The sequence below is a fragment of the Carassius auratus genome, unplaced genomic scaffold (assembly GCF_003368295.1).
Source record: "Carassius auratus strain Wakin unplaced genomic scaffold, ASM336829v1 scaf_tig00027954, whole genome shotgun sequence".
NCBI classification, from domain to species: domain Eukaryota; kingdom Metazoa; phylum Chordata; class Actinopteri; order Cypriniformes; family Cyprinidae; genus Carassius; species Carassius auratus.
In genome coordinates, this window is record NW_020525644.1 from 59,086 (window position 1) to 72,800 (window position 13,715).

The 13,715-nt window shown below is 38.7% G+C and overlaps 1 protein-coding gene across 1 annotated transcript; it reads left to right on the top strand.

Moving 5' to 3' along the window:
* Nucleotides 1-4,219: 4,219 nt before the first annotated feature.
* Nucleotides 4,220-7,144, top strand: LOC113079416 (transcriptional repressor scratch 1-like). The gene is made up of 2 exons (XM_026251687.1): nt 4,220-4,745; nt 5,583-7,144. Exons 1-2 carry the CDS (start codon nt 4,631-4,633, stop codon nt 6,305-6,307), a joined length of 840 nt encoding a protein of 279 aa, XP_026107472.1. The 5' UTR covers nt 4,220-4,630; the 3' UTR covers nt 6,308-7,144.
* The last annotated feature ends 6,571 nt before the right edge of the window (nt 7,145-13,715 follow it).

Below are 13,715 nucleotides of genomic sequence, written 5' to 3' on the forward strand. Positions count from 1 at the left end.
CTGAAGGATAATATGCAGCAGTCCCCTTCATTTGTGCACTGAGATCTCTGCTTTTGTAGTTTGAGTTTAAACATCGTCTTCACTAATAATTATAAATTCATTATAAATTAAAAATAAATTAATGTTTAGTTTAGACAAAATGGTATATAATTTTATATTGATTAAATATTTTCTATAAGATATAATAAATATTGAATACATATTGTTTATTATAATTTAATATTTAATATTAGTATTTGTTAAAAATCTATATTTTAATATCAGCCATAATCATTAGTATGTCCCAGAATTTCAATATTGGTGTCATTAATATGTACAAGGCCTATTCTCATTCTTTCTTTACTTGTAATGCCTTTTACATTGTAGCTGCTTGTTGTTAACCAGGTAGCAAGTGTACATAATAGGTTTTTGTTTAAATATTTGGTTATGATTTCTTCAGTGTTTCTAGTGTCTGGATACTTTGTTAATTCAGTTCAGTCTATTTAAGATGACTAACCAACTATAATTAAATATAATATAAATATAATATAATTTGAAAACTCTTTTCAAATCTTTAAAAATTCTAGGTATAAATCAGAATGCCCTTACGAAAGGAAAATATATTTACCAATATATTTGTTAAAATATATTGTGATATATTGTAATATATTATTTTACCTTTTTATTTTCTAAAATTTTATATATTTGAATACATTTAATAATATATTGATGATACATACATTATATAATATATTGCAAAATATACAAATGATTGCCGCTTTCAATATATTGCAATATATTGGAAAAAATAAATATATATAAGAATATATGCCTAATATATTACATGATATTTTCCAATATACTGCAATATATTTTTGTTTCGTAAGGGTGGTCCAGTTTAGTGTCAGACTGACAGAACCGCTCTGATTGGCACATTTTTGGGGGTGAGTTAACTGCTTTCAGACCATTTACCAAATTTGTGTTGATCAATTTAACACTGCAACCTCTTCTCTCAAACTCCTTGCCTCTCTTTCTTCTAGTGATTTTTGAGTTCCCCATGCGCCCCACCCACCCACCCACCCAATCCCCAGCTTGTTCCCACTAGGCTCCATCTGCTCATGGAGGGGGCTGCAGCAGCTGCAAAGCCTGAATCTTGTGCTCCTCTGTGCTTGCCTGCCTGCCACTGCACACGAGCACCAGCTGTGAACTAGCCTACGCAGCCTATATAGCACTGCTGCTAAAAATCACTGAGAGATTAGGCAGGTGATGAGTTAGTGAAAGCACTGAGTCGATGAGATTTTTAGAAATAGTTGTTAAACAATATAAACAATAGGCATGTTTTGGGAGTACTTTATGTCTGAAAAGCTTACTGTAGAATTTAGATTCTGATATCAACTCAAAGGGTTAGGGGCATTACATAATATTCGCCACTGGCCTCTGTGTTATAGATGTTATACAGGGTTTTTTCTTCACTGCACAAAAGAACAATAAGCAGTGTAAAATAGATTATTGCCATAGCATCTTTATTTTCATTCATTTATTTTACAGTATATATACACACAATATTTTCTGCCATTTCTACTTGTGTTTTTTTTTAAGTAATAAATTAAGAGGAATATTTCTATGTTTATATGTATAATGGGTGACAAAACCACCTGAAGGGCTTTTATGGAGTTTGTGGATGTATTTTATGGAAGCTTCAGAGTTGTTAACCATAGTTAAGGAAAAAATTAGAAAGCTTTTATCATGTAATTATTTTCATATAAAGAAAGAAAAGGAAAAACAGCTGTAAAATGATTTTATAATCTTAAAGACAATAGAAATCTAATTTCAAAAGTTTCTATCTCTTGTCTTTGGTCACAAAATGTGCAATTTTCATGAACCTAACCCTATGAATACAAATCAAAGAGAAATAACCAGTAGATTAGTCACTGACCATAATATATAGATGGGATTTAAGGTAGTGCTGGTTAAACAATATAAACATGTTTGAGTGCAGTTTATGTCTGAAAAGATTTAATAGCAACTCAATAGATCATTTGTATTATCCAATAATCTTCTTTCAGTACTTGATGTCTGCCTCTTACCTTTTTTTTTTTTTTTTTTTACCATAAGGATGTGTTTTCTTGTACAGTACCTATGGTGGCACAAAAACAACATTTATCTAACGCATATGCCCATATAATTTTAAGAAAATATAATATATACAGTCGTGGCCAAAAGTTTTGGCAGTGAAATTATGTTTTGCAAAGTTTGCTGCTTGAGTATTTGTAGATTATTTCTCCACATGTGTCTATGGTATACAGAAAAACAATGATAAGCATATCATAAGGTTTAAAGGTTTTTATTGGCAAAAAAATAAATAAAATACAACTCAGTGTTTACAATGTTGACCCTTGTTCTTCATAACCTCTGCGATTCACTTTGCCAAGCTGTACATTAGCTTCTGGACCAAATTCGACTGATGTAATGTTGAAAGAAGTCTCTCTTGCAGGACATTTTGATACCATTCTTTATTCATGGCAGTGTTTTTGGGCAGAATTATGAGAGAACCCACTCCCTCGGTTGAAAAGAAACCCTACACATGGATGGTCTCAGGATGTTTCCCTGTTGGCCCAACACAGGACTCATGGTAGCCTTTTCTTCTCTTAACAATAGATTTTCCAACTTTCTCAAACAGTCAGACGGGAGCTTCATCAGAGAAAATAACTTTGCACCAGTCTTCTGCTGTCCAATCCTTGTACTTCCTGCAGGATTTCAGTCTGTCTTTTTTGTTTTTATTAGAAAAAAGTGGCTTCTTTGCTGCACTTTTTGACACCAGACCATTGTCTAGAAGTTTTGGCTTCACTCTGTGTGCAGATGCTCTCAAACCAACCTGCTGCCATTCCTGCGCAAGCTCTGCACTGCTGGTGACACTTTTCTGAAGCTGACTCCTCAGGAGGAGGCTGTCCTGGCGCTTGCTGGACATTCTGGGATGTCCTGGAGACTTCTTCACTGCAGTCAAAGCTCTCCTTGAAGTTCTTGATGATCCGGTAAATGGTTCTTTCAGGTGCAATATTCTTTGTAGCAATTTCCTTACATGTGATACAATTTTGATCCAAAGTGATGTTGGCTGCACATGTTTCTTTAAAGGTAACCATTGCTAGCAAGAACACAATAATTGGAAGTGCTTCTTCCCTTATTTTATAGCAACCAGTCTTCTTCACTCTTACAATCTAATAAGCGTTTTCACCTCTAGAACTCTTTTAGCAATTATTTAAAATGCAGTAATCTAGAAACAATGTGAATGAACACAACAACTACAACAAAGCAGCAAACTTTGCAAAACACAAATATTTTGTCCATGACTGTATATATAGTCACCTGTATATTTGAATTTGAATTTAGCAGACGCTTTCATCCAAAGCTACTTACAGTGCATTCAGGCTAACAGTGATTACCTAACAGGTGTTCCCTGGGAATCGAACCCGCAACTTTGCGCTGCCAACCTAATGCTCTACCACTTGACCCACGGAAACTTATAGAGGTTATACTGTATACATGTATATGTACTGTAGAAGCAACTATCCCTGACTGTAAGCCTAAACCTGACATTTCTTGAAAACTGATCCCTCGATTCTGATTGGTTGATTGGTATGTTGTTCCAGGATCAACAAGGATGTTGATCCAGGAACATGTTGTCCTCGGTGAAATCACGTTCCCCCAGTATATATAGGCTAGAGGAAGATTTCTGTTAATATTTGTGATGTACTTTTTAAATGGGTGAAAAAGCAACCCGAGGGTTTTATTCATTGTTGGCATGTGTATGAATGTCCAATGTATTTTGTGCAAGCTTTCAGAGTAGAGGTGCCTGAAAACGTCCAGAGAAAAGAGGAACAGGCCAAGTTTGAGGTGTCACTGCTTTTTCATATTGACTTGCTTTTCGAGAAAAAAGAAAAGGAGGACTGTAAAATGATTTTAATTTTAAACATTCACGCATGATTTATAAAAACGGTTTACTTTGATTTATGAAATGTGCATTTTTGGATGAGACTCGTTAGATTGTCGTAAGACTTTTCACAAAAGTAAATTCTTAGTCCGCAGAAATATGGCGGGTTCCGATGAACGTAGAAAAAAATAAAACTGAGAGACGAATAAACAGCATCAATAAATCATTCTCGTCCAATGTTGTTCCCGGGAGCTTTCTGATGGATGAAATTAAGCACTTCCATCTCCATCTCCCACCTGATCGCGCGCGTATAAATCCCAGCAGCTGATGAGCAGAGCTCAAGCATTTAACCGACCCCGCGCGAGCAGAGACGGCAGCGGACACCTCTCTCTCCCGCGTCAACGTTAACAACAGCCCTTCCGGAAACGTGCTCGCATTTAAAGCTGCCCATTTTTGGAACGCATCCATTTGGGTCTGAGCGCACTCTACACACGGGCTCCTGGAGGCGGATCTGTTGCTGCCGTCGCGTGCGCTGTCCAGTGCTGAAGTTGCATTTCGTCTGTGCGGAACGGCTCGTGCACAGCTGAAGCTCCGGAGGTTCCGCGTCTTTCCCCGCGCTCAGGTGTTTGACTTTTAGCCCTGCTGGACCAACTCTTATTTTTTTTGCTGTGGATAAAGCGAGGATAACGTGCCGGGACAGGCTTTCCGCTGTGCGCTCTAAACATGCCAAGGTCTTTTTTGGTGAAAAAGGTGAAGCTAGATGATTTCTCATCCACTGAACTTGAGAGCGCGTACGGCAGGTCCAGGAGCGATCTTAGCTTTCGGATACACGACAAAGGTAAATGCAAAGGAATGCTTATGGGTTTTTTTCGGTTTATTTAGCACCCTTTAACCTTATTCAAGAGGAGTTTTAGATGCAGCCATAATCAAACACATCTGAAATTGCTAAGCATGTTTGTGGTGTTCCTTAATGAATGAAACTCTGTAGGAAGGGATGTAGAACTCTAGTAGCGGGATTGAGGACCCCTGTGGCTTTGTTTGTGATTTATATGAAACCATAAGGGATGCAAACATAATTAGTGGGATTCTATCACTGAAAAGGCATAGTTAACATTTGCATGCAAGCCATGTGAATATCTGCTGCTGGAAACGATGCTTAACTTCTCAGCAACTTGGAGCCGAGTCACTTCCAGATGAGCTTAGGTGCTCGTTTATTCTGCAAATCAAAGAAACGCTTAGGGCAGCTGCACACGGCACACTGTGCTTATGGTGGTGCCTTTAGAAGGAGGGTAATTAATCTTCCACTGTAAAAAAAAAGTGCTATCTGTGCTCATACTGTAAGTCCATAGTAAATGTGGCATCCTTCACAGCACCACGGCTTTGTCCTGAAATAACTCTGAAATAATACGAAGTCCAGCTGACACATATTCTATTTGAAATGTCCTGTAGTGAGTGGTCATTAAGTCTAATTATATTCTAAGAGAAATGCTGATTTTGTTAAACACATAATGAATCTCAAAGAGCACTGGCACAGTCTGGTCGCCGGTTACCTTTGCCAAGGTGGAGATAAATTGAGTGGAAAAGTGGCCATCGCATCGCCGAACCCCATTGTCCTCACCCGATTCCCTTGTGAATATGAATAATTGAATAAAAGATCTTGTTCTCTCCACACTAGGCTACATCAGTGATTACATCTCCCCGGCTGTTTATGATGGAGAAATTGACGGTGGCACTAAAGTACCTTCTCCAGGGCCGATTTACGACAGCAACCACAGTGACTATGGGACACCTGACTCAGACCAGCCAGACAGCCCACAGTCAGAGATCACATCTGGGTACATCAATGGCGACAATGCAGTGAGCGAAGGTTACACTGTGGACGCATTCTTCATCACAGACGGCAGGTCCCGTCGGAAAGTGCTCGGTGCCTCGCGGACCCTACAGCGACACACGTGCAACGAATGTGGCAAAACCTATGCGACGTCTTCCAACCTGAGCAGGCACAAACAGACACACCGGAGCCTGGACAGCAAGATGGCCAAAAAGTGCCCTACATGTGAGAAAGTCTACGTGTCCATGCCAGCCCTGGCCATGCACCTGCTTACTCATGACCTCAAGCACAAGTGTGACATATGTGGGAAAGCCTTCAGCAGACCTTGGCTACTGCAGGGCCACATGCGCTCTCACACGGGCGAGAAGCCCTTTGGATGTGCACACTGTGGAAAAGCATTCGCCGACCGTTCCAACCTGCGAGCACACATGCAGACCCACTCCGCATTTAAACATTACAAATGCAAGCGATGCAACAAAACTTTTGCGCTCAAGTCGTATCTGAACAAGCACTACGAGTCGGCGTGCTTTAAAGGCACGTTCTCACCGCTCGCATCCGTCGAGGCATGACTTCCGGTCTGAAAACACTCACTCCCCCCTCAAATGTTAGGATGATTACGCTATCTTATCCAGTTATGTCTCACAATCAAAATGAAGTCCAATAATAGCACAATTTTATCTTTTTTTTTTTTTTGCAAAGTTGACCTTAAAGGAATATGGAACCTTTGCATGCACTTCAGCACCCATGCCCTCAAATTACGTTCAGACAGTTCACCTCGGTGCTGCACAGCACTTGACTATGACTTGCGTCCAATGAAGGTTTGAGCGACGCCATGTTCCTCATTAAAATAAAACTCTTTTGTATTGTCAGTGGATATTATCATACTGCTGCAAGTGGCCCAAACGTATTCACAATCGAGGTAAACCGGTATTATTTATTTGTTTTTTTTAGATATGTATATTTATTTTTGGTTTGTCAGATTTTATTACTTCATCTAGGATGTATGATTCTCTGTGATGCACTGATAGTGTGATTTTCATGTATGTATATATTTATTTATTTTTAAAGGTTCATTTGGCCTTTTTTTTTCTTACTCTATAATGTTGCCTTTTGGGTTATGCCAGTCTTATTAACATGCCAAAGCATTTAGATCCATGGTAATAATTTTAATTGTTTTTGGTTTGTTGTTTGTTTGTTTTTTTATTTGATATTTTTTTTGCATACCTACTTAATGCATGCAAAAAGAAAAGAAATCTATGCCAATACCACAAAGCTTATAATTTTGCCAAAATGTAGAGATAATACCAGGGGGCAATATTTCTAGGGGTTCTCATAAGAATATAAAAAGCAATAATCATAATGCATGGTATTTTTGAAAGTAATAAAGTATTACCTATAGCAGTTTTTTTCTAAATCAGGTACATTTTGATCCAACACTCTTAATAAACATTTTAAAATACCACATCAGGGAAAATGCCAATGTAGAGTTTAGTGAGAATCCATAAGTCTAACCCATCTTTCTTTGCTCTCTGCTTATGCACTGCCTGCCTCAAATTAAAATGTAGATTTAGGATGTAGGCCCAAAGTGCTGTAACTCCACTCTAAGCAATTCAGAACCATTCTCTGGAAGTGTAGAACATGTAATGGCTTTTCTGAGGTTAACTCAAAGGGACTCACAAGGACAAGAAAAGGGCTGGAGTAATGGGACAGTGTACCATCTGCATAGCAGTTCTGTAATGCACTCACACTGCATTTCCAGCTCAGATCAGATACTTCATTTTCTCTTGTTTGGGTGTCCCTGAGGTTGCAAACACCTTATTGTAAAAATCCTTAAAAAGTAGCACAAAAACCCTAGATTCAGGTAGATGTTACCTAGCTCAATCTTCCTTTTTTATACCTCGAAAGAGGAATAACAGCTCAGTTTGTGAGATGATCTTCATGTAGATACTTGTTTGAAGAGGAAAAACCTTTTTACTGTAGACGAATCCACTAAACCTGTTCAAGAAACAAACAAAAAATGTCCTGCGACTTTTTGAGCCAATGTTCAAATGATGTAAGCACAAGACAAAAGGCATTTTAAGCACTTCATAATAAAGGCAAAGTAAACAAACTAAGTCTATTGCTCATTTGTCCCTGATTATTGCCGTTCCTCTGTGAAATTAGTCTATTAAAGAGGCCAATTAATCTTGGTGAATGAAAATCAATGCACACACACTGACGTTGCAACACAGGCCAAGAAATGGGACGGGTGAAAACCTGCTATGGTTATTTACGGTTCAATATATCCACTCCGGCAGTAGCAATTGGTTGTTTTTAATGTAGCACCAAAAGCTAATATAATGGAAATAATGGAGTGGCGATAATGAAAGTCCAGAGGGAATAATTTCCACAGGTGCTGTGTTTCCTTCAGGGTGATATTCTTGCCACACAATCTTTGTTGGATAAGAAAAACATGCACTTTTGTTAACTCAATTCAACAGGTTTCATGGTGAAGCTGCAAAGCTGCATGATTCTTTTCCATGATTCTTTTCCAACCGCTTAAAGTGGATGCATTATACTTGAGTTTTGGTGACTGTTCATGCAAGATAAATTGCCTTTGTGTTTGAATGCAATACACTTCACAAAAACACTACGAAGTGCAGCTTTTACTGCAGTTCCATCTGTATCTGCTCAGTTCTCATTCAGCGAGGCGCACCAAACTCTCCCACTCATGTTAATCTAACTTGTGCAAACGAGGCCACCAGTGTCATCAATTTGCTGGGAATCATTATCCGAGCATTCTGAGTGTCTACGTTCCGGTCTCCGGAGCTCTGGGTAATTGTGCTAGCAGGATGGGATCAGCAGGAGCCATTATTTAACTGGAGACAGCTGTGTGAGGGGCCGCACACGTTGATCTGTTTGCTGTTTCATCCCTGTCTCTCTGCTTTAGAATCACAGCATCCCTTGAGTGATTCCTGTGTTTTCTGTACTCTCCATGTACTTCGGGGTCCTCGGCTCTCTGACAAACCCCATAACGCTCTCTCAAGTCGAGCAGGTTTAGTTTTACAACACAGACTGAGCTAGATCTCAGATTAAACATTTTTAGAAATGATTATTGGATTTGGGTTCAGTCAAAGAAACTGCTTATTAGTGACATTGCTGTTTTTCGTTCTGGAAAGCCAGAATCAATATCCATGAGTTTACAATCAGCAATGGTTGAAATTGTGCTTGTGTCAACTAATGGATTAGATCAGAAGCTATTGAAGCAAGCCTTGTACTCAAAAACACATAGACAGGGCAGAGAACAGTATTTATTATGAGTTTGTTGTTTGTTGATGTACTGCTACTAATAGCTGGCCAGTATCTGTACATGCCAACACTCTCATAAGAAAACATCAATGTAATGGCTTTTATCTTGCACCAGAAAAAAACAAAACAACTCTACTGTATTTTAAGTTGTTTGTTTTTTTCTCTAAAATGTGCAAACAGTTTTTTTTCCCACTAAATGTCAAAGCTGCATTATAGTCCACTGTATTCCTCTGATAAAGGCTACAGTATAAACCTCCTGAAGCCATGTTTTAATGGAGGAGTTTAAGTTTTGATATTCCCTTATTATCTTCCCCTTCGCTATTGCACTTATATCTTTAAATATTCAAATTGGTTTACCTTAAGAAACATAATGAAGTTTAACAATGTCAGTTGCCGTTAGCTCTTGTGTGTCTTGTAATGTACTGTGATGTGTAAGTTTAAAGATCTCTTTAGAATGAGATTTAAATTGTTTTTTTCTCGTGCATATTTCGCTATGAGTTCAGACTAATTCTGCGTGTCCAAGCTACTTGGTTTGAAAGTGACTATGAACTGTGCTTTATTCAATAGAAAGTGGAAATTTCGCTGACGTGACCCACACCTACTTGTTTCACAAAACCAGACGTCTGTACACTGTAAAACAGGTTGCATTGCGTCTGATTCAGGTCTCATGTATATGCTTTGTTAAATAGGAATGTTTAAGTCAAAATGCCTTGAAAGAAGCTGCAAACGATGAGCATGACTGATGTCATATACAAACTGATACCTAAAAGTTTTTTTAGTAATATTTTAGATTAGGGAAAACATTTTACTATTAGCTAATTGCTTGTTAGCATGCATATTACTAGCATATTGGCTGTTCATATAAAGTACATATTAATGCATGGCCATATAGATTCATAGTGCCTCAGCTGTCTGTCACATCCTGTCTTTCTCAGATATGTTTCCCTGTCCAGCGATTTCCATTCTGTTTATCCCAGCAGTTTGTGTCTTTATAGTCATTTTAATAACATACTAATCCATATGTGCACCAGCAGTGTAACCATGACACCTATAAAATAAACCATACTGTTCCTCCTGATGATCTCATCATATAGAGAGGGTTTGCTTCCCTAGCATTGTGTAGATGTCCATACTGGTGTAGGTGGAGGTCTTGAAAAGCAATGTCTGCAGGCAACTTTGCTCATACACACTTCAGTAGCTACAAGTAGCAGCCGGGCGCTCAGAGAGAGATAAAGAGAGAGAGAGAGTTTTTTTCTTAATATAGCTGTTGCACAGCCACTTGAGAGAGTGTTACTTCTGATGAGAATAGACATTGTTAAGCGCATTGATTTTATGCTCTGTGTTTGCATGTGGTATATACTTAAAAACATTTTTTTAAAATATTTAAACATATTAAATCGATAGATTTTTTTCAGTGGATGAAAAAGGTTGTAAAAATAGCACACCTTAGGCTGAAACAGCTGAAATTCTAATTAGCATAAGGTTAAATGTTTAACTTTTAGGTTTTGTAGTAACTAACCCTGAATTCCTCCCCAAAGAGGTCCTTGAAACAGAAATAGTCAACATTTTTAAAAGATTAAACCATCCTTATTTACATAGAAGTGTGCGACTTATCTGGTAAACAGTGGAAGATTCAAATAATTCATGAAGCCTTTCAGTCATTCATAATGAGGTCTGTGTGTCTATGAGATGTCTATTTTGAGAGCGGGAAGAGTTCTTGTTGCATGCTCTTGCTCTGTTGCATGGCAAATGTTCCCAGGCAGAGAATAGCACTTTCAGGACTCTAGGAAGAGGAAGGGTGGGATGGAGAGAGAAAGGGTGGGAGGGATGGAGAAAGAAAGAGAGGGAGAGCGAAAGAGAGAGAGAAAATGAGGAAGGAGGGAGGGAAGTTGACCCAGTTTGGATGACATGCAGCTGAGAAAGCGTGTTCTAGCCTGAACAGTCAGTACATTTTTAATAGCTCCTTTTGAATTTCCCTATGAGAGGAACGGTTCAGTTCCTTAATTGTGCCCGACCGAGTCTTCTGCCCATTAGTGTGTATAAGCCAAGTGCTTGTGTGCAATCGTTGTCTAATGTTAGGCTTGAAGGAGCATTTATGAAGAGCCATGATGTTCTGATTATTGTAGCTTTGTGGTCGTTTCTTGTCATCTGTGCCTGTTGCAGTAATGTAAGCTGGTAACATAAGCACTTCAAAGTGAAGTTTTAAGTAATTTATAACTATCGTTTTAACTATTCCAAATAGATATGTTGCTTTGAGTATTGAGCATGAGCACTTGGTTTGCATAACTGAGTGTTTACTGTAGTGTACCATGGGCCTCTCAGTGATGAATTTGTGCTGAATAGGCCAGGCATGTGCTTTTGTTTCGACCTTTCATTTAACGTGGCTGAGGAATTAACACATCGTACATATTCAGCAGGCAAGAAGGAGGAGCAATGCCCCACAACAGCCTTTGATGTGTGTGTGTGAGCTGTTGCGAGAGGCAGAGATGCTGCATTACCGTGGCTTTAGAATAACTAAGACCTATTTATTCTCCTCCGCTACAGGAATGTGTGTCTCTTCTCACTGCAGGTCCATTTTTACACTGACTCTCACTTGTTTTAAATAGAGCACGTTCTAGCGTATGGGACTGAGAGCATTGTGAAGTGCTGTGACTGTGTGTGCCATGTCCACTCGGGTTAATTTTGCAGGTTTGAGGGCTTAAAAATACATGTTTAGACACTGTTTGACCAGAATCCCATTTCAAATAAAGGGATTGGAATCAAATGACAATGAACACTTGTTGAATTTAGTCAGGAGATAAATGCAAACTGAGTTTAACCAATTGAGAAAATACTTTGCGAATTGTTTTAAGCGCACAATTTTCTCCCCCTTTCTCCCTCAGCAATGGGATTTAGACCCATTCTGCGTCATAACCTGAATGATGTCCTCAAGGAGAGCTCAGCTCTTGTTACATGATACTTTTTAATCACTGATATAGGATCAGCCTACCTAACAACAGACTAAGCTGAGCTTTAGACTGTAGATTAAGCTGAACATCCAAACTGTTCCAATAACGGAGTATAATACATATAAACAGTGACAATACAATACTGGAGGTACAGTAAAGGTTTGTGAGAACCCTGAGCCAGAGTGTCCGACTCTGTTCCATGTTTTGTGTGTGTTTCTGTCCCAATTGTGTTCTTTCCAGGTGTTCCCAGTTTGCATTAATTTGATCCCAGGTCTTCCCATTGTCTTGTCCTGCATAAACAGTGTTCCAGTTTTGAGTTTGCAGTCAGCTGTTGAAATGTTTTCAATTTTGCTGTGTTTATGCTTTGTGATTATCTTAAAATTCCATGTTGAAAAAATCGCCAGCGATATATCCGTCTGTCAACCTGTACTTGACCTTATCACAGGCATTTTTTCAATTAGACCGATATTGTGATGTATCACTTTAGGATTGTCTAGCAATATATAAATTATGACAGAATTGCTGTATGGTGATGTTATCTGTATCATGAGCCATGTATCATGTAGTGTATCATATTGTGAGGTACCCTGTGATTCCCACCCCTACCCTCCACCCCAGATTCAGTGTTCAGATTTCTTCCAATATTTCAAACCTCGCAAACAGTGAGCTGACGCGTCTCTCTTCTCTTTGCATCTCTCTTTATCGTGTCCCATCTCTCATCTCTGTTAACATCCTGAAGTATTTCCTCATTGGAGTGAAGCAATATTTACATAGGTGGAGCAAGATACTTCATTCTTCATCATTCTATCCGATTGGGTTTACGCTGTCAGTTTATGCTGTTATTGCAGAATTGGCAAACAATACCATTTCAAAGAAGGCTCCTCAACACTGGTCTCTTCCTTACGAAATGCTTTCTAGCTTCACACCATATTATAATGTGATATATTGTTTAAGTTATTTCACACCTTGTATTGGGCAAGAATTAACTTCATCCTTAACTCTACAATCTGTTCCTTATAGACCCTCTCCTCCTCTCTATCTTTGCCTTTTTGTCTCTTCATCTCTTTCCCTCTCTCTCCAGGGCATTTTCTCACCCCAGATTAGACTACCTGCCTTCATCATTACACAGGCATTAAATATAGCACAATAACCTCAAGACGAAGAACGGAGAGAGAGGTTATAAATTACACCTTTCTTTACAGACATGCAGTATGGGAGAGAGAGAGAGAGAGAGAGAGAGAGGACACTGCAGGAATTATTTGAAGCTGATCTGTTCTGTTCCTTCTTTTTGAGTTAAGTAATAATGGAGAGCGTGAAGAGGTAAACTGACTCTTGAAGACAGTGTGCTGATAAATGCAATGTTGCCTCCTGATTAACGCCTCTCAATGTTCTACATCTCGTTTGAAAATTCAACATTCCTCTCTTGTCTCTCAGTATTTACTGTATGGTGGCCTTGCCTTGACAGCTGTATGTTCAGTTTGAATAACAGAGTCTCTATGAGTTAGCCGTACAATGCATTTGGGAAATGCATCTGGTCTGTTTTGTTCAGTTTATTTCGGTTCATATCAGTTCAGTTTAGATCAATTGTTCTGTACCTTTAGGTAGTTCAGTTCACTAGTTAAAGGGCAAGTGCTGCATTTCCCAAAAGCATAGTAAGCATAAGTAGATCATGAGACCATTGCTGCTAATGATTACTACGATCTATTTAGGCTTACACTGCTTTTGGGAAATGCACCCTGTT